General features: G+C 47.6%; 1 protein-coding gene across 50 annotated transcripts in view; it reads right to left on the reverse strand.

Moving 5' to 3' along the window:
* LRRFIP1 (LRR binding FLII interacting protein 1) overlaps positions 1-26,457 on the reverse strand; it is a 161,930-nt gene that overhangs the window by 38,992 nt on the left and 96,481 nt on the right. For 8 of the 50 annotated variants that reach the window (XM_069584479.1, XM_069584460.1, XM_069584423.1 and 5 more), the window contains 10 exons: positions 25,131-25,178; positions 23,548-23,592; positions 22,887-22,937; positions 19,772-19,810; positions 15,893-15,952; positions 12,790-12,852; positions 9,984-10,061; positions 8,565-8,609; positions 7,325-7,390; positions 1,971-2,060 (listed from right to left, as the gene is read on the reverse strand). The exons of 9 other annotated variants lie outside the window; for them this stretch is intronic. In XM_069584479.1, the coding sequence (XP_069440580.1) occupies positions 1,971-2,060; positions 7,325-7,390; positions 8,565-8,609; positions 9,984-10,061; positions 12,790-12,852; positions 15,893-15,952; positions 19,772-19,810; positions 22,887-22,937; positions 23,548-23,592; positions 25,131-25,178 (585 nt within the window). The remainder of the gene's footprint in view (positions 1-1,970; positions 2,061-7,324; positions 7,391-8,564; positions 8,610-9,983; positions 10,062-12,789; positions 12,853-15,892; positions 15,953-19,771; positions 19,811-22,886; positions 22,938-23,547; positions 23,593-25,130; positions 25,179-26,457) is intronic. 33 more of the 50 variants (XM_069584362.1, XM_069584285.1, XM_069584333.1 and 30 more) reach the window with 13 other exon arrangements.

The following is a 26,457-nucleotide window of genomic DNA, read 5'->3' on the forward strand; positions in this document are numbered from 1 at the left end:
GGGTGCGGCAGTAAGCAGGGGGCTCTGGGGGTGTCTGCCACCCCACGTTCCCTCTGCCCCACCTCAGCACGGTCAGGACATGGCTTCTATTCCCCTCCCTGCTGGGGGGACGGGGGGCTCATAGGACTGTGAGGATGGTGGGGGCGTCTCACAGAGGGGGTGGCCTCACTGCTGGGGGGACGGGGGCTCACAGAGGGGGCAGCCTTCATTTCCACAGAGAAACAGGCTCTTCTGTTCTAACACTCAGGTTCCTTATCTGCCTTCTGCTTCTGCACCCTTGATATGCAAACGGTGGAGCGAACATTCCTATCAGGAAAGCACCCGTACAGCCCAGTGAGGGATGCCTCCGGCCTTGGTCTTGGCAGCAGGCAGAGCCGGGCAGGCGTGGGGGTATGGAGGTCCCCGACTCAGCAACATGCGCTCGGTCTGCAAAAGCGATCCCTTGGCCTGCTCCCCCAGGAGCTGCAGATAAGCTGCATGGGGTGAGAAACCTCCTGGCTTTCAAAGGCAGCATCTAGTTTAAAAAACAAAGCAGCAAAGCCCACAGGCACACCTGGGCAAGGAGGTGACTCGCCCCCACGTCTTTGCTTGATGACCAGGAAGACTCCCTAAACTTTAGACAGGTAACAGCAGGGTTGTGTGAGTCTTAAGAGCCTCAGTCAAGCTCCTCTAGGATGCAGGGGTGAGGAAAGAGACCAGCTTTGCCAATCTGCGCCTCTTCCGCCTAGGATCTGTCGGGAGGGGCCCTGGCCCTCAGTGTGGCAGCCCCAAGGTGTGGCTCAGCATGCAGCCCTGGCCCCTGCCCACGGAACGCCCCTCCCCTGGCACTGCGTCAGCCCCCACCCTACATGTCCCTCGCACAAAACTGGCCTGCCAATCGCTTGTGGTCAAAAGAACAACACAGTTGCCTCCTACAAACCATCAGATGCGGTGACACTGTCTAAAATTCCCAAGACCGGGGGAAACACACACAACAATGAGACTTAAGTGATGGGGGACTAGATGGCAGGGCCCCTGTTCTCTGATGGGGCCCTGGGCTCATCTCGTGCCGAGTGACAGACAGCAGAGCAGCTCTGAGGTCGGTTTCCCAGGCTCTGAACAGAGAACCCAGGGTGTCGAGGGGGATGGAGCAGGGCCGGGGTGCGTGGCACTCACTCTACCCTAAAAACCGTCAGGTCCAAGAATGGACAACGTTCCAAACAGAGGTTAAAGGTGAATCCTCCAATCTAAAAAAGTGGTACAAACAAACTTATGTACAAAGCAGAAACAGACTCACAGATGTGGAATACAAACCTTGGGTTACTGGCGGGGAAACCTGGGCAGAGGGATAAACTGCGAGTTTGAGATTGACATACACACACCACTACCTATAAAACGGATGACTAATAAGGGCCTCCTGCGTAGCACAGGGAGCTCCACTCAGCACTGTGTAATGACCTGTATGGAAACAAATCTAACCAAGAATAGATATAGGTAGATGCATAACTGATTCACTTTGCTATACAGCAGAAACTGACACCACATTGTAAAAAATCAACTATAATAAAAGTTAGAAAAAAAGTTAACTTGGACAAATACAAAAAAATTAAAAAGTGAATCCTTCCCATTTTTAAATCATAAAAAACAACACATCCATGCACACGGCTGCCTTTCTTCCCCACCACACAAAGCTCCCCCTTCCCAGGAAGGCCCGTCAGAGGCTTCCGAGATGGTCCTTCAGAAGCCTGAGCAGGGCAGTTCTGATCTCACTGAACCGTCCTTTTCTAAATTTGGAAGGATCTTCCCCGATCCCATGTTTTAAACTGAGACCTGGACTAAACCATGGAACGCCTTCCGGCTTGCTCACGGGTTCAGGTGTCTGGAGGCTGGGGTGGAGGGGTCTTCTTGGGGGTCAGAGGATGAGGGTCTGAGGGCAGGAGGCAGGGAAGGAAGGGAGGGGACAGGGGCCAGAGAGAGAGAGACCCACTCACCACTGGGCTGGCCCGCGCAGAGCTGGCTCTGGAGGAGGCGCGGGAGCTGGACTTGAAGTGGCCGCTGAGCTCTGAAGCCTGCCCACCCAGCTGGCCGCAGGGCACAGAGACAGAAACAGAGGAACAGGTCAGCGAGGAGAAGGGGGGCCACATGACAGACGCCCCGGTTAGCGGCGAGGTCAGCCGGGTGCAGCTCAGGGAGGAAGGAGAGGTTAGTGCGGCCAGCAGCGGCCCCCCTGCAAGAAGGCAGTGTTGTCCCAGCTCCCGACCCGCGGCCACTCAGAACACACAACTTAATCATCCTCTGGAGGAACATGGGGTTCCCGCTCGGTCGGGTGTGGGTCACACACAGCACCTGCTCGGCCGGGGGTTGGGGGGACACCCAGTTTCTATGCAGAGAACCCTGGATGACATGGAAGAGGCTGGTGGGGGCCCGGGACTGAGCTGCCTCCCAGCGTGGCCACAGGAAAGCGGGGGACGGGGCCTGGCTTCGGGGCAACGGAGAAGTCTGCTTCTCTACTATCTCTGCAAGTGGATACAAAACAAGACCCAGGGCCGACACAGAATCAGCCGTGGCTTGTTCCAGCTCCGGGGCCCTCGGTCTGGTTGCCTGCGTATGTGTCTATGTTGCTGCTCTTCAGTCGCTCAGTCATGTCCGATTCTTTGCGACCCCATGGACTGTAGCCCAAGCTCCTCTGTCTGTGGGATTTTCCAGGCAAGAAGACCGGAGTGGGTTGCCATTTCCTTCTCCAGCAGATCTTCCTGGCCCAGGGATCGAACTCGAGTCTCCTGCGTCTCCTGCATTGCAGGCTAATTCTTAACCACTGAGACACGAGGGAAGCCTGTATCCATCAACATGTATCCATCTTCCCTAAACTTTCTCTCTTCTGGTACAGGAAAACACCAGGAACTCGTTTACTCAGAGGCTCTGCCCTCCTAATTTTGACCTGTATTCACATTTGTTCCAGCCCTACAACAAGATCTTACCTGCCTCTTAAACAAGGCAGGGTAGGGGTGGGCGGGAGGGGAGGCAGGATTTGAACACCATTTAGGACCCAGGGCGTCAGCAGACCGGGCAGTGGTGGAGAGGCCTCCGCTGACTGTCCCCTCCCTGCCCCTCACCCCACCCCCACTCTGAGACCCGCAGGCATGATCCCAACTGCAGGCTACGAGGAGCCATGGCTTCAGGTCCTTATCGCAAATACCATTGCTCCCCCTGCCTGTTTTCCATCAGCGTGGAATTCTCGAGGGCAGAGTCTGTGTGTGTTTTGTTCCCTGCTGAGTCCCTGGCCAGAAGAGAAGGCCTGGCAGACAGGAGGCTCTTGAGAAATACCTGCTGAACGAACCACTTCAACGCTAGACTGTAAATAGCCTTGATCGAGACGAGGGAGTTCCCCAGAGTGGTTCTGCCTGGACTCACCCCTCGGCTGCATAAACACTTCAGGGGTATTTACACGTAGGTGAAAGATGCTTTCTCAGACACACAGACACAATATGGCTGCACGTACACCACGCGTACGAATTACTGCCACATAGGGCACATACAAGAAATTCACCAGTATCACTAGCCTCACCTTTCAGCTTTCTTGTTCAAAACAAAGAAAAACTCTTGACATCAGCACTGTAAAGCGTATTTTGCCTTTGGGGCTTTGCTGATGTATAAGTGAGGAAAACTTTCTCGTGTAGACCAATCCTACTATATTCTACATCATTCACACCCCGGTTTATGGTGTAGAGATGTGACGGGTTATTGTTAATAAGGCTTCTTTCTGATCCAAGTTTCCCCAATTCCTGAGTCAAAAACTGCTCTCATATCATCTGATCTGAGCTGGTGAGGAAAAGAATGAAGTTTAAAGTCTGTGTCACGTGGACCATGCGGCACCTTTGGAGCCACCTGTGCTCTGGAGTCAATGTGGTTAATTGCGGGCTGACGTAAGGTAGACAGATCTGAGTCCACGGTCCATTTCTAATCAGCCGGGAGACCTTGGGAAAGTTACGTGTCACCGGGGGCATCAAGTAGGGCTGCTGACCACACGGGTGGGGAGGATGACGCAGAGAATGCAAGCTGGGTTTTCCCCTGCTGTCTCTTCCTGATAAAACAATTTGCATGGCTCCTGGACAGGGTGGTATTGGTGGTGATGACCAACGGTCAGAACAATGTAGAAGGTCATGTCACACAGGGCCAGGAGCCCTCCCTACAACGTACAAACAGCTTACAAATGGTAAGGAAGGTACAAAATAGAAAGGTTTCAAGGGATGGGATGGAGAGGGAGGTGGGAGGGGGTTCCGGATGGGGAAGAGATGGACACCCATGGCTGATTCATGTCAATGTGTAGCAAAAGCCACGACAATATTGTAAAGTAATTAGCCTCCAATTAAAATAAATAAATTTTAAAAAACTGTTAATACTTTTAAGAACTAGTCATTAAAAAAAGAATCATTTAACTGTAACTGTGATAAGTCATTTATGAATAAGTGGGGTTTCCCAGTTGGTGCCAGTGGTAAAGAACACGCCTGCCAGTGCAGGAGACACAAGAGATGTGAATTCGATCCCTGGTTCGGGAAGATCCCCTGGAAGAGGGCATGTCAACCCGTTCCAGAATTCTTGCCTGGAGAATCCCATGGACAGAGGAGCTGGGCAGACTATGGTCCATAGGGTTGCAAAGAGTCGGACATGACTGAAGCGACTTATTTAGCTGCAAACACGTCCTGTGTCTGAGGCAAACTTTCTGGGAGAAGGAAGATGGGGACATGTCTTTCAAAGGGGGGCTCAGGGCTGGCTTATGCGGGCTTGGGGTCAGCCTGGACTCTGAGGTCAGAGCACTACGGGTCAGGACAGGAGGGACCCCAGAGGTGCAGTGTCCTCACATCTTTGTATGTGTATTTATCAGCAGCCACAGCTCCTATCTGGAGGGAGAACCTGGGAAGCTGCAATTCTGGGCGTGGGGAACTCCGTACCCTGGAGTGCTATTGTGACGGTGTGAGCGGAGCTGGCGGAGAACAAGAGGTTAGTGAACCTCCCCTCCTGCTCAGCCCGCTGACCTGCAGCCAGCCGGCACAGAATTCTCTCCTGAGGGATTGTGTCCCAGGGTTCAATCTGTCCCATTTAACCTAGCAAACACGTGCGGTGCTCCTTCTGCGTAGGAATGCAGCGTTAGGTGCAGAAAAACGTTCTTTTGTTGCCACAGGAGCCCTATTCTAGGCTTTCTGCTGCCAGGACCAGATCTTTCACCTCCTTAACTCCCTAAAGCCATCCCTCCCTAGTGGTTCCTCCAGGAGACTGAAAGCATGAAAGAACTGCTGCACACAAGAGTAATCGGCAATGCTGATCGCTGCACTCTGAAGGCCAGGAATCAGCTACGGGGAAAGTCCATCTACAGAGGCAACATCAAAGAGAATCTATGAGACGAACATCCCGCCAGACAGTAAGAGTTCTGCCTTGGTGTTTCAGAAGTTTCCTTCTCTTAAAGAGTTAGGATGCTGTCTCTTACTGATGAAAGAAAAGCATTTTGTTGCATTTTATCTGTCAGACAGGCCAGAGCTATTTTATCCAGCATGCATAGTTTGTGAGCTTTGTAAGGGCCTACAAAAATATTTAAGAACTGGGGAAAAGACTTAGCATAGTGTGCTCCACTGCATCAAAATTTTATGCAGTATAAAAGTGTTCAATGCAAGTGTTAAATCAGATGTCAGCAAAAACTCATGCTGCATGGGACTGACATATACACACTGCTGTATATAAAACAGAAAACGGATGAGGACCTCCTGCAGGGCACAGGGAACTCTACTCCATACTCTGCAAGAACCCACATGGGAAGGGAACTCTACTCAACACTCTGTAACAACCTATATGGGAAAAGAATCTAAAAAAGAGTGTACGTGTGTGTGTGTGTGTGTGTGTTAGATTCCTTTTGCTATACCTCTGAAACTATCACAACATCGTAAATCAACTGCATTGCTGGGGTTTAGTTGCTAAGTCATGTCCGACTCTTTTGTGACCATCCCCCCTCCATGGACTGTAGCCCACCAGGCTCCTCTGTCCATGGGACTGCTATACTCCGATAAAAAAAATTTAAAAACTCATGCTATCTCTATTAGATTTAATATTTTAAAACATTACGTTCTGAAGAAAACTGTAAGTTATGCTGGCTTTCTTCACAGGAATTCCTGAATATTCATGATGATTAGAGAAATATAATAAATCATAAAGTTGGATCGTTTGGCCAGTCAACTAAGTAGTGAAAGTGTTAGTCGTTCAGTTGTGTCGAACTCTTTGTGACCCCATGGGCTGTAGCCTGTCAGGCTCCTCTGTCCATGGAATTCTCCAGGCAAGAATACTGGAGTGGGGTGCCATTTCTTTCTCCTGGGGATCTTCCCAATCCAGGGATCAAACCCGAGTCTCCCGCTTTGCAGGCAGATTCTTTACTGTCTGAGCCACCAGAGAAGCCCCTAATTAAGTAGTCAATTATTTCCCAAAGCAAAATTATAAGGGCACGTTCAAGTATTTCCTACGCCATCATATTTCACGTGAGGCTTGAATGCATCTTTCCAGGATTTGTGGAGGAGACCTGGGAGGCAGAAACTTTTGCCCCTGGGGAGGGCCGAGCTGGGGCTCATGCTCAGTTTCAGCCGGTCTCAGGACGGGCCACCAGCCTCCTCACTGCCATGGGCTGGTCTCATCTCTCCATTTTGTCTGCCTTTATCCTTCACTCATTCACTCATATTTTCCATGCAACAAGTACTTCTTATACAACTACTACACCTTTATCGAGAAAGCCCGTCACTTCAAATCCTTTGAAAAGGTGAAAGGACAATAAAATAGGGAGATTCCATGTGTAATATTCCAAGTCCTTAACTTTGTCCATCTTCCTCGACTATCGAGAGGCGAGAATATTTTGTGGCCTGCTGAATTCCCTTCTGTCTTCTTTTATTATTGTAAGATCACTCCAGCTTTGTTGCAGGGAAAGAGCGGGTGCAATTCAGTGAAGGTCGGTCTTTCTCCCCTTGACGTCAACATACATTGATGAGCGAGGACATTAATATAAACTGATGAGTGAGGACTCCAGGAGTTGGTGATGGACGGGGAAGCCTGGCGTGCTGCAGTCCATGGGGTGGGCTCACCAAGAGCTGGACGTGACTGAGCAACTGAACTGACTGTCTGAGGACATGAAACTAACCACTAAAGGCTACATGACTCATGTTGTCCATGACCCTTACTAGCATGGAAAACTGGGATGAGATAGTGCTTCCTCCCTATAACTCTGGTTAGTTATCTCCCAGGACTGGAGCTGCGCAGAGTGAGTCACCCCCGGGTCATGCAGCAGAAAGCTCGGGAAACACAGAAAGTGCCTTACAGCCTGAGAACTGCAGGTGCCGCCCCGCCGAGCCCCACCGAGACTGCTCTCGTCGGACACAGACGCCTGTGACGGAAACACACTGTCAGGACAGGGTGCCTTCCTCTCCATCGGCACCCGGGAAACACTGAAACGTAAGCTAGGGAAGAGTGACATGTGCGGGGAACAAGCCCTGAAAACATCACGATGGCAGACGTGCAGCAAAGGCTCAAAACCGCCTCCACAGGCACAGACGGCAGCAAAAGAGGGTCATGCAGACATCTGGGAGAGAGGAGTTTCAGTTGCTGTCAACTGGCATGCGACAGAGTTTCCAACAGATCCTTTAAACAGGATTCTGAAAAATATTCCTTGCTAAGTAAAAAGTTGTTAATACAGACTTAAAATGAGCAGATAGTTCAAATACGCTGAATTTTATCAAGGCATCCTCTTACTTGACCCTTAGAAAGTTATTCCAATATCGGAATAAAAACAGCATGGTGATTAGAGCTCAGCATTTTATCATTCTTTAAGAAGTGCTAACTAAGGGACAGAACATTTCATCAACTGGAAAATCCTGTGTAATTAACCACTGAGGGCAAACAGGAGTTTACAATAGGATAAATGGAACTTTAATTTCTCCCATTTTTCCTGGAGGACCCAGTGGGTTTGCTGGGCCAGTTATACATCTAATTCATAAATGTGCAATCAGATGGTGATTCAGAAAGTTATTAACAAGAAGAATATAGCTACTTTGAATACTTAAGTTTCCTGCAGGGTATTGATACCTTGTATTTAAAACGGCAAATTTCCCAAAGTAACGCAGAATAATGGATTCATATCTGTTAAGGCTACCAAAGGAATAAAGAGCTTTGTTTTTGGCCACTGATTAAGTAAACGTTGCCAATGATTTTTTCATGACTACCCATCCTATGCAGACACGTGTCTTCCCCAGCTATTGCCACCTGTCAAGAGAAATAAACCCTGGATCTGGACAGTGGGGACTCCGTGTAAAGCTCCCAGTGTAAGCTCCGAGTAAAGGGGTGAGTCACCCTCCGAAGGGAGGCAAACAGGTCAGTCGAGGCACTCAGAGCAGGGGCTCGGCCGGGGTAGGGGGGTGGGGGGGTGGAGGATGGGGGGAGGAGTGCGCATGCGCGGTGAGGGCACGGGGTTGGGGGGGGGCGGAGGCGCTTAAGCAGGACTGGGTGGGGTCTGGGGAGAGGCCGAGGGGCGGCAGAAAGGCCGGGATGGGAGAAACACGCACCAGGTTACTCCCCGCTGGCCGGGCAGCGCCGTACAGGTAGGAGGGCTGGAGGATGAAAGCAAATGGCAGGTTTTTAAACCCTTGAAAAAACAGCAACAGATAATAGTGACAAGGTCGTCACGATGTTTCCAGTGATCGTCACAGCCAAGCAGCTGCACAACGGTCAGAAGGAAGAGAGTCCCAGGAGGCACCCTGTTTTCAGCAAATCTGACAGAGGGAAATCCACATTTACAAGGAAAATAAATAAGAGAGGATTTCTGGCTTTAAAAATAGTACACTTCCTCCAGAACCTTTGAAACTATGGCTGTTTTCTCGTCACTTCATTTCAGGCATTCCTGGAAGAAAGGGTCGGGGAAGGAGACAGAATGGTGACAAGGTCAACAGCACCCACGAGAGCCCACCCCCGCAACCCAAAGTCCCCGGGGAAGAAAGCACGTCGGGCGCTTGATACACAGACGTCCCGGAGGAGGAGCGGGGTGGTGGGAGGAAGGTGCTTCTTTGTGTTGGAGGATCCGAGTGACGGGCTCCAAGATACAGAAGGAGCTGAGAAGCTCTCCGCTGCTCCGGCGTGGGGGGTGGGGGGCACGTCCTTGTCACAGGGGAGCCCACACCTGCAGCAGAGACAAAGTCCGCGGGGTGCGCTGGGACACACAGGTGGTGTGCTGGTGTGGCCTGAGCCTCGCCTCTGAAGGGCATGCTGACCCGTTTGCAGGCAGAGAGGACCGGGAGAGCCCGAGGCTCGGGGCCACCGGTGGGTCAGGGCATGTGCAGGACCAGGGAGGAATCACTCAGGGGACACGGCAATGTGAGGACAGGGCAGCTCAACCTCCGTGATGTGATCTGTTCCTGGGGCCCTGACTTCGACTTCCTCCCAGAGCACCAGCCTCCTGTACCTGGGGCTGAAAATGCCGAGCACCTCAGCCAGCCTTGTACAAACAGGAAACACGGCCTGGAGCCAGCCAGAGAAATAAGGCCGCTCTCCCCACTATCCAGGACGGAGGAGTCCGATTATGTACAGAAACCTTCCAAATTGCTTCCTGGACACATTTACAAGAGAAAAATGTTTTTTTTTAAAAAAAAACAAAGGAAACCCTAAATGGGGAACAATTGCTGGAAAAGGAGGAGAGACCCAAGAGACCAGTTTTTTGGACTAGAGCTCTTGAAAATATACATTCAGTAGATCCTCCTTTTTCCTAAGCTTCTTAAAAAAAAAGAAATGTAAGGCCTTAAATTATTTTTGATAATGTTTTAAATGGTTTGAGAAAAGTCTTCGGCAGTTAGGCCAGTAGAAACACACTACTAAGCTTGGCTCCTTAGACGTCACATGGAAGAGGTTGAAGCGTCCATGTCCATTCACTCAGAATTAAAGTCACAACAGAAGGGAGAAGAGGGAAGAGTGAGGTCAAAAGCAGAACAGACCCGGTTTCCATTCTGGGCAGACAGGGGTTTGGGAGCCAGGCCAAGACTGCGAAGCCCGAGGTCTGAGCAGGAAAGTCCCTGGAATCAGAGAAAATGGGCTGGAGGTGGGGAAAAAGCTCACAGCTTCATTTCATCTCAAAGGCATCATCAAGGCACACAAAACCGGCTTCCGCAACAACATCGGGAAAGGACATGCACTTGGGCGGCAGGCGAGAGAGTGGGGAGAACACGGAGACAGTTCAGTGAGGTGGCAGCTGTGCCAAGGGCCCAAATCAGGACTTCGGAGTCTATGCACAGGCAAAGGCAGAGCTCACCACTCTGAACTGACAGCTAGGCCCTAGGGGCTCTGAAGGTCTGTTTTAATGCAAACTCTAACATTTAACTTTTGGTGGGAAAAACAAAATCAGGAGTTTACAGAGACAGTAATCTCCGTTCTATGCAGCCAGCGGGAGACGATCTACAGCTTGGAGTCCTTGGTTAGGTACGGACATGCTGCAAGTGGTCAGGACTCGCAGAAGACATGGCTGACTCAGTGGCACAGTTCTGAGGCCAGCAGTCTATACAGCATTTCTGGGGAATATTACTAGATAGATGAATAGTTTCTATCCAAAGTGTTCTATCCAAAAGGAAGGATCCTTGACGAGGCTGCCAGCGGTTTCTGATCCCCACGTCAGCAGTATTCTCCTGACGGTACAAACCCAGGGCAATGCTTGAAGGGGATGAAGTGATGCTGTTGAAATAGCCTGATGGTCCCTAAGATATTCCACTGGGCCTTGGGGATCCCATAACTGGAGCCTGTCATGTGTGTGCCTTGAAGAAACTACCCTAGAATGACTGGAAGGACAGGCGAGTGGAATTCTGGGGTGGGCAGGTAGAAAGTTTCTAACATTTAACATGAATCCGAAAACCTGTTCCAGAGGTTGAGAGAATGCCCTTCGTGGAAGCCACCCTGTCAGCCCCTCTGGGTCACAGAAAGAGCCCAAGGCCTCCACCTGACACGGCACGGCCATGTCCAGGGCTTGCTTCCGGCAAGTCTAAGGCGAGAGAGGGTCTTCAGAAGGGAAGACAGTACTGCACACCGCATGGTTCCTTCCCAGCGTTCGAGTGAAGTCAAATCAAACCGGCCAGTGTGTTTGCAGGAACTGCTATGGCTGGAGCACAGGAATTACCAGAAGCCTACGAGGCTGCTGAGTAAAACATGATCTCAGGCAGCTGCACGGTGGGGACACATGGCCTTCGGGAAGTTCTGATGTTTGGGGTTTTGAACGGGCCAGCTCTACTTTTTATATGAGTAAGTGTGTCAGTCGCTCAGTCATGTCCGACTCTGTGATCTCATGGACTTTAGCCCACCAGGCGCCTTTGTCCGTGAAATTCTCTAGGCAAGCATACTCGAGTGGGTTTCCATTTCCTTCTCTAGAAGATCTTCCCGACCCAGGGTTTGAACCCGGTTCTCCCCCATTGCAGGCAGATTCTTTGCCATCTGAGCTACCAGGGAAACCCCTTATATGAGTAAACTTTTTATTAATTTATTTTTGGACAGCTCTACTTTTGACCTTAATACTTTGGATGTGGGTTATTTCAACTGAGTTTAAAGGAGTCAGATATATGCTGAACTTTGGTGACTAAGTCACATCCGAGTATTACGATTTCTCTCATTGTCTTCTATTTTACAGAAAGTATTTAAACTTGGAAAGTGTGGAGAAGTTAAGTTTTCTGAATGACAAAGTGCTCTTTTTGGAAGCAAAATCTCCCACTGAATTAAGAAAATGCCCCCAATACACAAAAAACTCATGGTGTCAAACCCCACCAGTCCTTGGGTATTGACAGTTGATCCTGTACTCAGTCGGAATTCACCTCCTCGGGGAAGGAAAGGATGGATATCCATCATTAGAGAGGGCTCGGGGGCAGCAGTGGGGGATGGGGAAATGGGCAAGCTGATGGGGTGATGGAGGAGCTGGAGGCCCTGCCTCCCTCACAGCAGGAGCAGAAAGTGGGAGGGGCTGAGGACAGCGATGAGGACCATGGTTAGAATGCTGTGGCTCTGCCAAGTTAGTTTCTATTTATTTCCCCCTCCCCATGTATTCTTTAAGAGTCAGCTGACATCCTTGCTTTATGACACTTCCTGGCAAAATTAGTTTCTGCTCCAGTGTATCCCATACAGGGATCTGTCCTCTGTTCTAGAAGTAAATGCTTCCAGAGGACCTGACGCACCTGCTTGTCTCCGTGACTGTCCCACTTAAGCTAGTCCCCTAATGCTGAGTGAATACAAGCCTTACCCAGGATAAACGAGCCTTACTCATTAGGGCTCTTCAATAATTGAGAAATATGTGCCTATCAAGGCTGATTGTGCTCTTAAAGTATGGGAAGGAATGCTCCTGTGCAGACACTGGGATTGGATTTTCATTTCAAGTCTAGTCTGTTCCTGTAAAATTACTCCGTGCGTGCCTGTACTCTGCAAGGTCAGTCTGCTTTCAGGAAAGAATTTCAAGGCTTCTTCTTTTTTTCCCCTTTGATTAATTCTGACTACTAAATATCCACCTATTTTCTTTCACTGTACCTCGCCTGACACCACAATGTGTATTCCAACATTCGAATCTGAAATCAAAGGCAAGATAGTGCGGTAAATCTGAATTAAATATATCATATTAATTACTGCTCCTAAATGGACCTTAACAGTTATCTGAATGAAACTTCATAGAACAGACATTAAAAGAGAAAGAGAGCTGAGTTTACTCATACAAGAGCACATGCTACAAAACCTGCAGTTTCTGAAGCGAGGATGGGAAAGATTCAAGGGGAAACCAACCAAGGTGTCCTCTCTGGATGATGACAAAGTGGAGAATCGGCCGTCACCGCTGTAGCTGGAATTCTGAGCGGCAAAGAAGACAGTGTAAGAAATGAGCCCTTCTCGCTCCCCGCAAAGCACCACCAGTCTCGGTTAAAAGGCGACTATGCGATCACACAGCCAGACCAGTGTCAGTACTCCCGGGCTGACGGGCAGCGAGAGAACAGACGAAACCCTTAACCATTAGGGGCCCAAGTTTTGTTTTACATTCCAGGGTTTATGTCTCAGTGATGTCGTGTGATTTAACTATTATCATTAGGGTTTCACTCTTTATATTTCAGTGTATCTGTTTATTATTATTTGTAACTACTAACTAAATCTCATGGTGGACTGTCTATAACCTCTTAGTCCAGACTTTCTGTGTTACTGGGTTGGCCAAAAAGTTCACTTGGGTTTTTCTGTCAGATGGTATGAACTTTTTGGCCAACCCAATGCACCTCTTTGTCGATAACTGAAATTCCACTTATTGCAGAGTTTTCACTCTTTGCTCAGCTCAGCACATCTGAGGGCTACAGCTCAAGCTCTAAAGCTCCAGAGAGGCTTTGGAGGGAGGCGAGTGGAGCCTGAGGGAAGCGGCACCCTCCTGCAGCTGAGAACCATCCACAGAAGGCTGGGCCCTGCTGTCACCCTGTGGGGTCTCAACACGCTTTATAAACAGAAGATCCTGCCAAGATTGTGGCTGGTGTGTGACCGCTACAGCGCATGCAGGCGTGGTTGCTTCGGGCGTGTCAGACTCTTGGTGACCCCACAGACTGCAGCCTGCCAGGCTCCTCTGTCCATGGGATTCTCCAGGCAAGAATACCGGAGTGGGTTGCCGTGCCCTCCTCCAGGGGTCTTCCTGACCCAGGGATTGAACCCAGGTCTCTTACGTCTCCTGCATGGCAGGCGGGTTCTTTACCACTAGTGCCCCCTGGGAAGCCCAAGATGCTGCTTTAGATATAGACTATTTGGTACTTGGGTCATTCTATTTCCTGATTATGTATTAAATCAATTTTATATTCAATTTTGCTCTGCAGTGAACAGTTTGACAGTCAAGTTCTACTTAATTTCTAGAGGCATTACTTAATCATGAAAGCACAAGGCACACTTGTATTGCTTCAATATAAAAGTCAAAGATTAAAATATGTGGATATATGCAGGATAGAGCTTGAAGCCACCTGTACATTCACAAACACTCTGCCAACTACACGTTTGGGTCGTTCTAGAGAAGACTGTAATATTGGGTAGAAGCTGGACTAAGGAACTTCTAAAGTAACTTTCAACTCTAAACTATGAATCTTTGTGATCAGCATAGTGGAATACGCATCTAGGGTGTTAAATTACTAACTAGTCAATTTAACCCCAACAAGCAGTCTGGGGCCATCAGAGTTCCTGTCCTGTGATGCCAGCACTAGACAGCTTGCAGGGATGCTGAGCACAGGGAGCAAAATTGTCAGCGTCCCATGAGAACAGAATGGCTGCAACCTGCTTCTGTCTCCTGAGCGCTGTATTATTACCTAAAAGGAAAACAGAGCTCGAGAAAGTCCAAAGGCTGTCAGTGCAGAAAGCAACATAAACAGGAAGACAGAGCCTTTAAAGTGGGAGGATCTTTTAGCTTGGAATGAGAAAAACTTAGATAAAACAGAAGTGTATGCAATCCTTAATAGGGATGAGGCAGTAAAACCTGATCAGCCAGTTTCAGAAAGCTAAGACGGTGTTGAGTTACTACTCCTTTGGAACCTGAAAATGTGATTTTAAAAAGTAAAATATTTCCTAATAAAATATAACTAAGATAAATTTAAAAAAATACTATTTTACACAACTAGTAAAATTTATTGCTGTTAATTCACTTTAGTCGTGTCCAGCTTTTTGTGACCCTACGGACCGTAGCCCACTAGGCTCCTCTGTACATGGGATTCTCCAGGCAAGAACACTGAAGTGTGTTGTTGCCATGCTCTCCTCCAGAGGGTCTTCCTGACCCAGGGAATGAACCGGAGTATCTTAGGTCTCCTGTACTGGCAGGTGGGTTCTTTACCACTAGTGCCACCTGGGAAGCCCCAAAAGCCCCTTGGACTGCAAGGAGACCCAACCAGTCCATCCTAAAGGAGACCAGTCCTGAGTGTTCATTGGAGCGACTGATGTTGAAGCTGAAACTCCAGTACTGTGGCCACCTGATGCAAAGAGCTGACTCATTTGAAAAGACCCTGATGCTGGGAAAGATTGAAGGCAGGAGGAGAAGGGGACGACAGAGGATGAGATGGTTGGATGGCATCACTGACTCAATGGACATGAGTTTGAGTAAACTCTGGGAGTTGGTGATGGACAGAGAGGCCTGGTGTGCTGTGGTCCATGGGGTCACAAACAGTTGGACACGACTGAGTGCCTGAACTGAACTGAACAAGAAAATAAATGAAGTCAAGAAGAACAGGAAGATTTTAGATAATTTAATGTATAAGAGATGTGCAGCAGGTCAGGAAAACTAAATTCAAATGTGCCCAGTTTAAGCACCTGAATTACCCATGGCCTCCTTGACCAGTCCCAAGGCCTCCCCCACTTCTTTCTGCCTGCTCTGCTCTCGATTCCTTCCTTCTCTCTCCTCATGTACAGCCTTTCTCTGCTGCTCTCCCGCTTCCCACCCCAGAGCTGCGAGCACTGCAAGCATCAGTGTTTAGCAAAACACAGGCTCCAGTACCTGTGTCTTTGAAATTACAAAGGACTGATGTGGAGAACTGTGAAAATGTCGGATTGAAGTGTCTTAGAGAGCTGAATATATTCACATGCACATCACACACATACACCCAGGGCAATAAAGCAAAGAGAGAGCTAAGATTTAATTCGACCTTTTAGTACCTAAGTGATTCCTTTCAATACTGATCTCTCAAACTAACATTTTGAATGTTAGAAGACAAACAAAGACCGTTAATCAGTTGGAAAACATTAGCTTTCAGTCTGTCATGCACACACACACAAAAGAGGACTACTATAACACAGAAAAGAACCAAAGAAGCTAAATTAAGCAGACTTTTAAAAAAGGCTTCGCAGCAACCTGTTTGAGTCTTGCGTCACGCACATTTACTATACGAACCCTGCCAGATCGTCTACTCAGGGACTGTGATCCATGTAAGTCTCCATCATATCCATTTGTCTGTGTCAAGGAAGAAAAGGAGAGAAGCTGACATCAGTACCCAAATGAAGAGACAGGGACAGATTGGCAAGGAAGAACTAGCCAGGTGCAGGCTGAGTTTTTGGAGTGGAGTGGACGGGCATGCCCGGCAGAGCACGTGTCCCAGCAGGCACCCCACTGGCTCCATGCTTCTGAGCTGTAGCTCAGGAGAAGCCAGCCCTGTTCGAGAGTCAAAGCTGTCCTCTTAGTATCCCTGGAGACTACAAGGCACTCACTCAGGGATGGGAAGCAACGCCACGTCTTAGTGGAGTGAGTTGCACTGGCGGGACGCACTTGTGTTCCAGTTTTGCGGTGGTACTGCGGGAATCCCAGCCTTGGAGAAGCCTGAATGCCAGCCAAGCGGGCTGATGCCTCCGTCTGAGTCAACTAGTTTTCAGCTCTTGGTTTGGCATGACACCCTTAAAACTACGGTTCATTATGAAGCTGTGTTCAGAAGATTCAAAGAGAGCGGTCTACTCAGTTTGTAATTAAATGCAAACGTTCATCATGGGAAAATTAATCTATATTAGGCTTTCATTCATCCAGTTTTCCTACTTTTTCAAAGTGAAATCGGAGGGTGTATTTCATAACTTGTTCTCCAGGAAAGAAAAGAGAGAATGATTAAGAGTGTGTCTGTCTCCCTTTTCCTCCCACATCCTGGTCAAAGCTCGCTTGGGCTTCTATAGCTGCTCTCATTCACCTATAAGGAAATTTCTGCTGCTTCAGGATGAGAGCTGTCAGCTGTCAGGTCACAGCCAGCTCTCGAGTCGGAAAAAGGAGGCGCAGCGGCTAAAAGTAGAAGGAGATGCCGGGGGGTCACACGCGAGTCCAGACTCCAAGTAGAAGCTCTGTCACGTGACCTTAAGTAAGTTACTTCATCCACTGGAATTCCACCGCTGTGGCTGTGAAAATGTGCAGAGTAATAAATACTTTACAAGGCCCTTGTAAGGATTAAATCTGATTAAAATGAGGGCCTAGATCAGGGCTGACTGTGAAGGATGTGCTGACCAGATGGGGAAGCGCCCAGCACACAGGAAGAACCAGGATATGTTTCCTTGTTGGAAGGGTGGGGGTAGGCAGACATACTATGCAGCTGTGATGTTGATGAACAAAAATACACGGATTTCCAGATATTATAAAGCCAGGGTCAGGAAACCTTGACTATAAAACTATGTATTTACTTGTGTTACAACTCAAAAGCAAGTCAATATGAGGTTTCCGAATGAGAAGGAGTGTGTAGAAATCCTTCAAAAGGAAAATTTAAAACTATGAGTACGTTCAAACATTTCTGAAATAAATTTGATAATAAAAAACCTTTGGAGGTTGGCAGACATTTTATTCAGTCTCCTTTTTTTCTCTTGACTGATGAGATTATTTGAAATAATCTTAAATGTCAAGGACTTTACATTTCAGATCTCAATCTTATTCCTTTGATATCTGTTTAGAAAGTAGTTTCTGGAAAAAAAATTAATATAATATTGAAGGCTGCTGCTGTTGCTGCTGCTAAGTCGCTTCAGTCATGTCCGACTCTGTGCGACCCCATAGACGGCAGCCCACCAGGCTCCCCCGTCCCTGGGATTCTCCAGGCAAGAACACTGGAGTGGGTTGCCATTTCCTCCTCCAATGCATGAAAGTGAAAAGTGAAAGTGAAGTCGCTCAGCATCAATCAATTTTAGGTGACTTTTACTTTGCTAATAAACAAGGAAGAAAATATACTGCACACATAAACCCGCTGGCTGTCCACTCTTGTTTATAACATGCATACTGCTTTAGATGAACCTTTCCTTTCCTCTTCTCTGTCTCCAGTCTAGCCTGCAGCATGAAGCAGAGGGCGGGTGGGGCCTGGGAGGGCAAAGGCGCTTCTTCAGGTATCCCTGTCTACTCTGGCTTTCCATGAAAATGCAGGGAAAACCCTTCTTTTGAAGGCTTTGCGGAATATCCATACTTCTCTGTTGTAATGAAATTCTGTCACAGAGAATGTATCCCTACAACATATCCTCCACCCAGAGACCTCACTGACAACATCTCTAGAGAGGATCTCTCTGACCTTCTTAGCGAACACACCACCTTTCTCCTCTTGGGTAGTTTTTCCGTGTTGAATTCAGCTTGGTGGAACTGTTTCTAGCAGCATAAGAGGATAATAAGACGAGTTGAAAATTAACGGCATTAGAACAAAAAGCCCACGGGAGGCATGTCACCCTCATCGGGCCTCTGATGTTCACCTAGCTTTGCTCTACAGAAATTGTTTTCAGCTCTCTTCACTGCATTCTGGTCGCCCCTAAGACACTGGAATCCCCAGAGGCCTGGGAATTTGCATCTTAACAAGTTCGGGTGAATTTTTCATACAGTAGCATTGGGAAGCACTGCTCTTAAGAGAGAACACAGTAAAGAGACATTTACCAACCTGCATTTTCTGGAAAAGGACGAGCGAGATACAAAAATAGATGCCCCATCAAAACCAATGAGTCTGATGGTAACTTCTAATTAGTCATCTAATAACATGCAGTGCTGTCAAAGCATCAACCAATTCCACACGAGACCATGCAAAAGGCAACTGTAATTAGACAGCTTTTTAAAAATCAACGTATATGTGTGTTTAGTTGGTCATTCATGTCTGGCTCTTTGTGATCCCATGGACGGTAGCCCGCCAGGCTCCCTCTGTCCATGGGATTTCCCAGGCAAAGAATATTGGAGTGGGTAGCCAGTCCCTTCTCCAGGGGCTCTTCCCAACCCAAGGATTGAACCAGGGTCGCCTGCATTCCAGGCTGATTCTTGACCATCTGTTTCTACTAAGTCAGAAGACAGAGTACCTTCAAGGGCATCAGAGATGGGAAACAAACAACGAAAGGCAAAATACAGCTCTGAGGGGCACTGGACACACTCAACTGAGTTTTGAAGTGGAGAACAGCCGCCCCACGGGAGGCTCTGGGCACAAATGTCTGTGCAGATGAGCTGTGCTGTGCCCTGTTAATCATCACCTTAAGGGTATACATGTATTTTAAAAACAGGAGTTTGCTAAATAATTTTTCAGCACAATGGGATGAATGAAGCACAAAATCCTTTTGGAGAAAAAATCCTTCAAGCAGAGAAGTGTATAATCCGATTTAATTTCAGTGCTGAGTCACTTTAATGCTGAGTGTGAATAATGCTGATGAGATTACATTTTTCTACCTTGGAGTGTAATTTAAATGTATAGGTTTAAAGAAAGCATAAGCTGCAGAAACTCTTCTAGACAGACGTTAGAAGGGAAATGCTGAATTTCAAGGCTTCGTTTTTGTTACTGGATTTGGGGTCTTTCTCAAAGAGCACTCTCTAGCCAAAGAGCCATCTGGGATATTTAATTTGAAAGGATACAGATTAGGAAATAATAAATTTTTCATTAGATAAAATGACTTTAAATTTAATCTGTTACAGGAAATGTAGAGGCTTGGGAATTCTTGATCTGATTTTGGGTTTCCTGCAAGAAGACCCCGTCTCTTCCATCTGGTGCCCACGGCTGCTACCCCAGAGCCTAGCAAACAGCGGTGCTCACAGGCTGCCTGGTGAGGGAGACAGTCAAGTACCCACACCTGGACTCCAGACACAGGAGGAGGGTCAGAGCTGCAAGGAGGCTCTGGGAAGCACAGCTGCGGGCATGCCTGCCCTCTGGCCTCAGTCTCTAGGAAAGGACTAGAGGGCGGCACGTGTGTCTCTTCACACCAAGATGAACTTGGCTTTTTAGACAAACACCCACAATATTAGTGGACACAGCACAGGTTATTATCTGCCAGGCAACACTATTAGGATCAGAGCACATCTCACCCAGGCGTAGGGACCCCCGTACTCCAAGTCAGGCTGCGACTGTCGGAGGAAGGATGGAAGAGAAAAACAACAGAAGAGAGTTGCCCAAAATCAGGTAAAAAGCTAAGTACAATATAACAGAAACATAAAGCAAGCGATCTCGAAAATCTTAAAATTAATTTTCTTCGTGACTTCTAGGATCTCATGTGTCTTTACAAACGCAACCACAATAGCATGGCAGCCGCCATAAAATCCATTAACAGATAAAACTTTCATGGCAGAAGTTGCTGTAATTCGTGAAATCTGACGCAGTCTGAACAATCCTGCCTCCTCCCCCACCTAGTGCACGCCATTTACATTAGACAGAGCGTCAGCAGATGCAGCACTATCCATTTTTAAATAAAGAAAACTTAGACTTACGATATCTAAACCTAGATTTTCTGAGGATGTCCATACAAACGCTAGAAAAAAAATTATTCCATTTTTAAGGGCTTATCATCACTGTGAATGGAATGAAGACGGCCTGTGTTTTGAGAAAGTCAGGAGATAAAAGATATGGGTTTTGAACTTTGCAAACTAGAAAGATGTTCAAATATTAAAATATGCAAAACAGCAGAAATTGGTCCTACCCAGAGATGGACTGAGACGGGCAGCCCTCAGGGGGCAGTGGGGAGCCTTGCTCGCCCACCAACCTGGAGAGACCAGAGCTTCTGGGCCCCCGCGGGGCTTGAGGGGTGATGCTGTCACAAAGCCCTGGCCCTGAGCGGCCTCTTCAATTTCTGGGCTTTTTCTATAGTGATAGAAATTAGAAGGTTTGACTCTTATTCCCAGGATCCAGGTTCTCAAGGTCTGCGGTTTTTATCTTTAAAATCTTTAAGCTATTCCTTTAGATCAAGAGCATCATGGGAAAGCGTCAGGGAACATACACCCCAGCTAATGACAACCACCACCCACCACCAACTTTCCACTTTCTCCCCTGTCTTACTCAGCGTCCTAACTGTGGAGGTCCTCTAAAATTTTATATCCTAAAACAAACACGTTTGGTATCTTGGCAGAGACAGGTGTTCAGCATAAAAGCTTAGCTCATTTCTGGTTAAAATCCTTAAAAATGAAATAAATGCTGTAAACAGCCAAACAGTAACTAATAGTAGAATAGTTTTTAAGGGGATCAGGAAACCCTCTGGGAATCTTAAAGTGAACTGATTATTTTCCCAGAAAAATGCAAGTACATAAAAAATCTTGAATACAAGTTCAAGGAGTATCACAGATGGAAAACGCTATTTTGATAGAGAGATTTGAGCCCCCAAATAATCAGGTTTTGCTCTATTTCCATCAGAAGCTCCCTTGTGGACCTCCTCATGGTGCGGAGGCTAACAGTCATGTGAGTCCTATGCTCACATGCTCACCCCTCTCCTCCTTGAAAAAGTGTCCTCTTCTCTTGGTTTTAAGGACCTGGTCTCCTCCTGGGTCTGCTCAACAGCTGTAATTTCTGTCCCGTGTCTGCAGAGTCTATAAACAGCTCTGCACTGATACTGTTTGTGTTACATGAATCTTACTTCCTCTTGCATGAATCATGTCACAGCACAGATGAGGAATGTACAAATAGGTGGCTAAGGAGAAAGTTTCAAAATGAAAGGAAGCTCTTTGACTTCACCTTGAAACTGTAACTTTCTGGCAAGGTCACCATGTATCTGCTTTTAAGGACAATGACCACTGCTAACCCCAGAGCAACAATATACAGCTGTCCTTCAGCATCTGGGCGGGGAGTGGGGGTAGGGGGTGGGGTCGGTTTCAGGACCCCACGGACACCAGCATCTGCACACGCTCCAGTTCCTAATTCAAAATTGCCTGGCTTTTGCACACAACCCATGCGCACCTCCTGTTTACACTCAGTCGTCTCCAGAGCCCCTACAACACCGCACACACTGTGAAAGCTATGCTGTTGTCGTTCAGACGCAAAGTCACAAAGTCACGTCTGACTCTTCGCTATGTGAACAGTTGTAAATACAATGTCAAATGCTATGTAAATAGTTGCCAGTGCGGCAAATTCAAGCTTTGTGTTTTTGTAACTCTGGAAAATTTTCTCCTTGACTATTTTTAATCTGTGGTTGGTTGGATCATGCAGAACTTGGGGATAAGAAAGGCTAACTGTTATCACCTTTGTAGCTTTCTGTTACAAACAGCCGAATTAAATGCACATTTAGTGGGAATATAAGAAGGCTAGGAGTGATATCACAACTTAGTCGTCACAGAGATTAAGAGTGAGCCTTCTGCTCCATACAGCCCTTCAGTAAAATGAGAGGCTGTGTTGAGACTGAATTACCAGGGAGATGCAGCTTTAACCCAGTGGCATATGACACTGACTCCATGTCGGAGCAAATTCCAGGAGATGGCAAAGGACAGGGAAGCCTAGCGTGCTGCAGCCTATGGGGTCACAAAGAGTTGAGCACGAACGAGCCACTGAACAACAAATGACACTGCACGCTGAGTTTAACTCACTGAGTTGTAGATCCATAAGCCAAACACATCTTCTCTGCTTAACTTCCCAAAGCACACCATGTTTTCAAGTATAATTAAGATTTTTGGAATGTTTAAGGAAGGATGTGTATTTGTGTTTATTAACCATCAAGCTGTCCGTGATGCAGAGATTTCATTACTGTTGATGAAAGGGGAGGCTGCCGAAGGCCCCGGGCTGGATAGACTCAATGTGCTCCAACTTTTTACCAGGCAGCCCACAGCAGCTTTCAAGGAGCCATGCAAAGCATCACTGCATAACAGTTACTTTAACTCGTAGTTACTTCACTGAGATTCCAACTGGATGGGAGCCTGCACTTCTGTAAGGACAGAATGTGTCTTCATGCTCCTCTCATCATACTAGCGATGAGACGGCCTGATCTAAATGGGGCGGTTTGGTGACGTGGACCCAACATGAAAAAACGATGACGTCCAGGTTGGGGAGAAAGACACAACGAAAGTGCACGTCAATCAACTCTGCGTCACAAAGAAACATCCCGCCGTTGGACAGATTTTAAACAAGCATCTTGACAATGAACGAGGACTTTGAACGCAGGGGTGGGCGGGCACGGACCACGGATGCAGACTCTACCATGCAAACCCAACCGTCCTGGTTACTGACCCTCAGGCTTCCGCGGCTACCCACTGACATGCGCTCATCTTCATCAGACGCCTAGTGAAAGAAAGACGGAAACAGCCGTGAGATGGGGTAACAGACACGACGTGCCCAGCTCTCAGAGGAAACCGGCTGACCTGACACTCGGCCGGAGGAGGTCAGGCCCCTCTGGGAATCTCAGTGCCCGTGAACCCGTGCGTTCCCCAAAAGGGCTCTGTTTGTGGGAAGCATCACAGGACTGTTTCTGGATGACATGGCTTTACATTAACTTCATTAAAGTGGTGTTGTCCACTTTGCTGGTTATGTACAAATATAGAGCTTAATGCACATGCCTGCAAATTATTCATGAGCATTCAACAGCAAAGAAAGCACTAAAACTGTAATGAACATATTAATACTCGTTAAAACGCTCATAAATACTAAGGAAATTCTCAAAGTTTCCTCTCACCAAAGTCAAGTCAAAATGCTAAACGCTGAGTTCACAGTCTTTGTATAGCTAATTGTATCAGTGTTAATTTCTTAGATAAAGACACAGATCTGTAGACAGATATATATACTTATAGGAAGGTGGGCGGATAGAGAGTTAATTAATGATATTTCAGCCACTAGAACGGCCAAGCAGACTTCAGCCGAAATGCCGAGGTAACAGGAGGGAGACAGTACTAACCGACGTGTTTCTTCTGGATCTGTGAGAGTAGCGCTCACTGTCTTCCTACCAAAGCAATGAGGAGACAGCACAGAAAGGTTAGAGGCAGACAGGAGAAGCCTTAAGACCGTCCAACCGCATCTCAATACAGTATTTCTGATATAAATGTCAAACATTTACTTTGCTTACAGGCCTCAATTAAATCACTGGGGGAAAATGCTTTCTTCTAAAGCAGGTGGGGGTGGAGGGTGGAACTTCAGCACACAAATCATTGGGATGTTTCATTCTGGCTTTAAAAACAAGCCTGTGTTCGGTGAAAAGCAGGCTCTTACTTTTTTTTTTTTCCCAATCAAATCTGGTGCATTTAAATCAAACTACTTCTGACATTCAAAACCTACTTACTTCTGTTCAGGAATCAGAGAAGAAACCATTTCTGGAAGAGATCCAACATGGATGCCACCCTATCTACGATGTTCTGTGCATCCTAAGATGTTTCATTTTGCGTCTGGACTTCTCTGAAGTTGGGGCATATCTTATAATCAAAGTTGCTCACAATTATAATTAGCATTTTCTTTCTCAGTGGTATATAAAACACTGACGCCTCTTTTAACCGTGTCTTAAGATTTGGTAAATTTATACCTATGCCATATAAGCGTTAAAATGATGGTTTACACATAACAGAGGTTGAAGTTAACTGTTTAAATAGAGGAATTGTGTGCTCTTGGTATTTCAACAACTGTTTTCTTTTATATTGTACACAGATCTCTAAGATGTAGGTAATTTCCTGTTTCCTTGGGTCATTTTATGTATAAGGGACATTTAATGGGACAGCTGCATACGGGCCTGGTTCTCAAATGCTGGAAGGATGCGATGACATCTGTGAGGCCAGTGAGCAACGTGACAGGGACAAAGGGGGTGGGGGCACTCGGGGTGGACCGATGACCAGCGGGCGGCTCTCAGAGCCCACTCCCCTTCCAAGCCTCCCACTGTGGGGCAACATCTCCACTCAAGAGGCTTGTAGGACGGGGGGTGGTATCGTGAAGGGCAGGCCAGCTCTTAAATGACAAAGGACAGATAAGTTGTGCCAGGAAACAGGGTGAGAAGGTAAAGGAATTTTCTCCTCCAAGAACCATGGTTTCTCAGGGACAGGGCACAAGGTGAGCAGGGCCCAGCAGTGAAGGATAAAGGTCGGAAGCAGAGTGGCCAGGCAGCTGACTGCAGTTGGGAATTGAGACCATACAGCACACAGCGTCCTCTGGCTTCCGGCTAGAGCTGCTGGCTAGGCGGGCCGTTCTGGGAAGGTTCTCACGCTGGGGGGCCCTGGCCCAGCCTGAGTGTCCCCAGGGGGGGATCCTGCTGAGAGGAGACCCCCCATGCTAGCCTGGGGGGCTCCAGGAGCCAGCCGCCTCACCGGACGCCTGGCCGGACCGTTTCTAAGCAGCCTTCCCGGGGGCTGTAAACAAGCAGACCAGATGGAAACATCCCCGGAAGGCAGCCTCTCAGTATTAAATTAGGGGCGGCCGGGACCTAGCTATGCAATTACAGTGTGGGAGAATGAAATCACAAACCGTTTCAAGCTTTGAAAAATCATATTGGAGGCCTACCATCCATTGCTCGATGTCGCCCCATTTTGTATCCAGCCCATAATATTTCTGCAGACAGAAGGGAAAGAAGATGAGGCAAGAAGTGACACGCGCTCTGCGTAGGACACTGTTCCGACATGCATTTCCAAGCCCCAGGGTCAAGGGAACATGCCAAGGCAAAGCGAGGAGGAATAGGCGGGGCTCTGCGGGGGGCTGCAGACCCCCACGCCACCTGTGAGCCTGGGAAGACAACCCTCCCCACCCAGGCAAGACAGGCCAGGACAAAGCACTGCTGGGGTGAGGGGAAGACCTCCGTAGAGACCAGGAATTTCGACAGGCCGGCAGGACGTCAAGCCCCTCTGTCAAGCTGGTTGTGCCCTCAGAGAAAATGTACTGCAGCAATAAAGCAATGTGTGCGTGCGCTCAGGGGCACAGGCGTGTCCAGCTCTTTTCGATCCCTGTTTAAGAGAAGCCAAACTGGAGAGCCATTTCTGTGTTGCTACAACAGGGATGAGAAAACCAGAGGCAAGGGGCAGAAAGGATGTCCTGACCCCTAGATTTCTGATACACTTGCCCCAGCCATCTGATATCTATGCTAAATTTAGGCCCTCGAGAACTTCTGGGCTGTGGACGTCTTTATCATATGCTGCTAATGGCAAGATGGCCAAGCAGCCTGTTGTAGAAGTGGTTTTGATACAGGGAAAAACAAACAAACAAACAACTGTTTGGCTTTTTCTTTAGCCAATATCTCCATGCTTTCACCTCGCCTATCTATTTAGCAACTGCCCAAGTTAGAATTACAGTAGCAGATTCAGGATGGCTATTATTGTCACCAAAATACAGCAATTCCTAATTTAGGTGGGAACCCCGGTGGAGTCTTAAATAAAGGGGCTTTGCTTTTCTCCTCACGTTTCCCTTGATTTCCAATAAAAAAACCAAGAAACTGCCATGTAAACCTCCGTATCATATAACACAGAGATGATTTTCCTTTTGCACACGAAAAACTTAGAGTTAGAGGGAAAAAACCGCGTGTGAGAAGTGCACGGCAGCCCTTGAAGTTGTCGTACAACGACCCAAACAGGCTGCTGCTGTTACGTTTGGTTTTATATTTGATTTAGTTTCTGTTTATTTTGAAAGTCGGCCAGAGTTAAAACATACGGCTCTTCAGTGGTCTCGCCCCTTTCTCTTAGGGTGGTGGCAAGTAGAAAACTTGAAGAAGAAAATTAGGAGAGAACTTACCAGTGCTTTAAAAATTCAACCAATATAGAACCTGAGCAGCTAAAGTACATGAGCCAAACACTTTTCTGTAAGTTCCTTACCTTAGTCTATAAATTGAGAAGGGAAATAA

This window comes from Ovis canadensis, chromosome 1, assembly GCF_042477335.2.
Source record: "Ovis canadensis isolate MfBH-ARS-UI-01 breed Bighorn chromosome 1, ARS-UI_OviCan_v2, whole genome shotgun sequence".
NCBI lineage: Eukaryota > Metazoa > Chordata > Mammalia > Artiodactyla > Bovidae > Ovis > Ovis canadensis.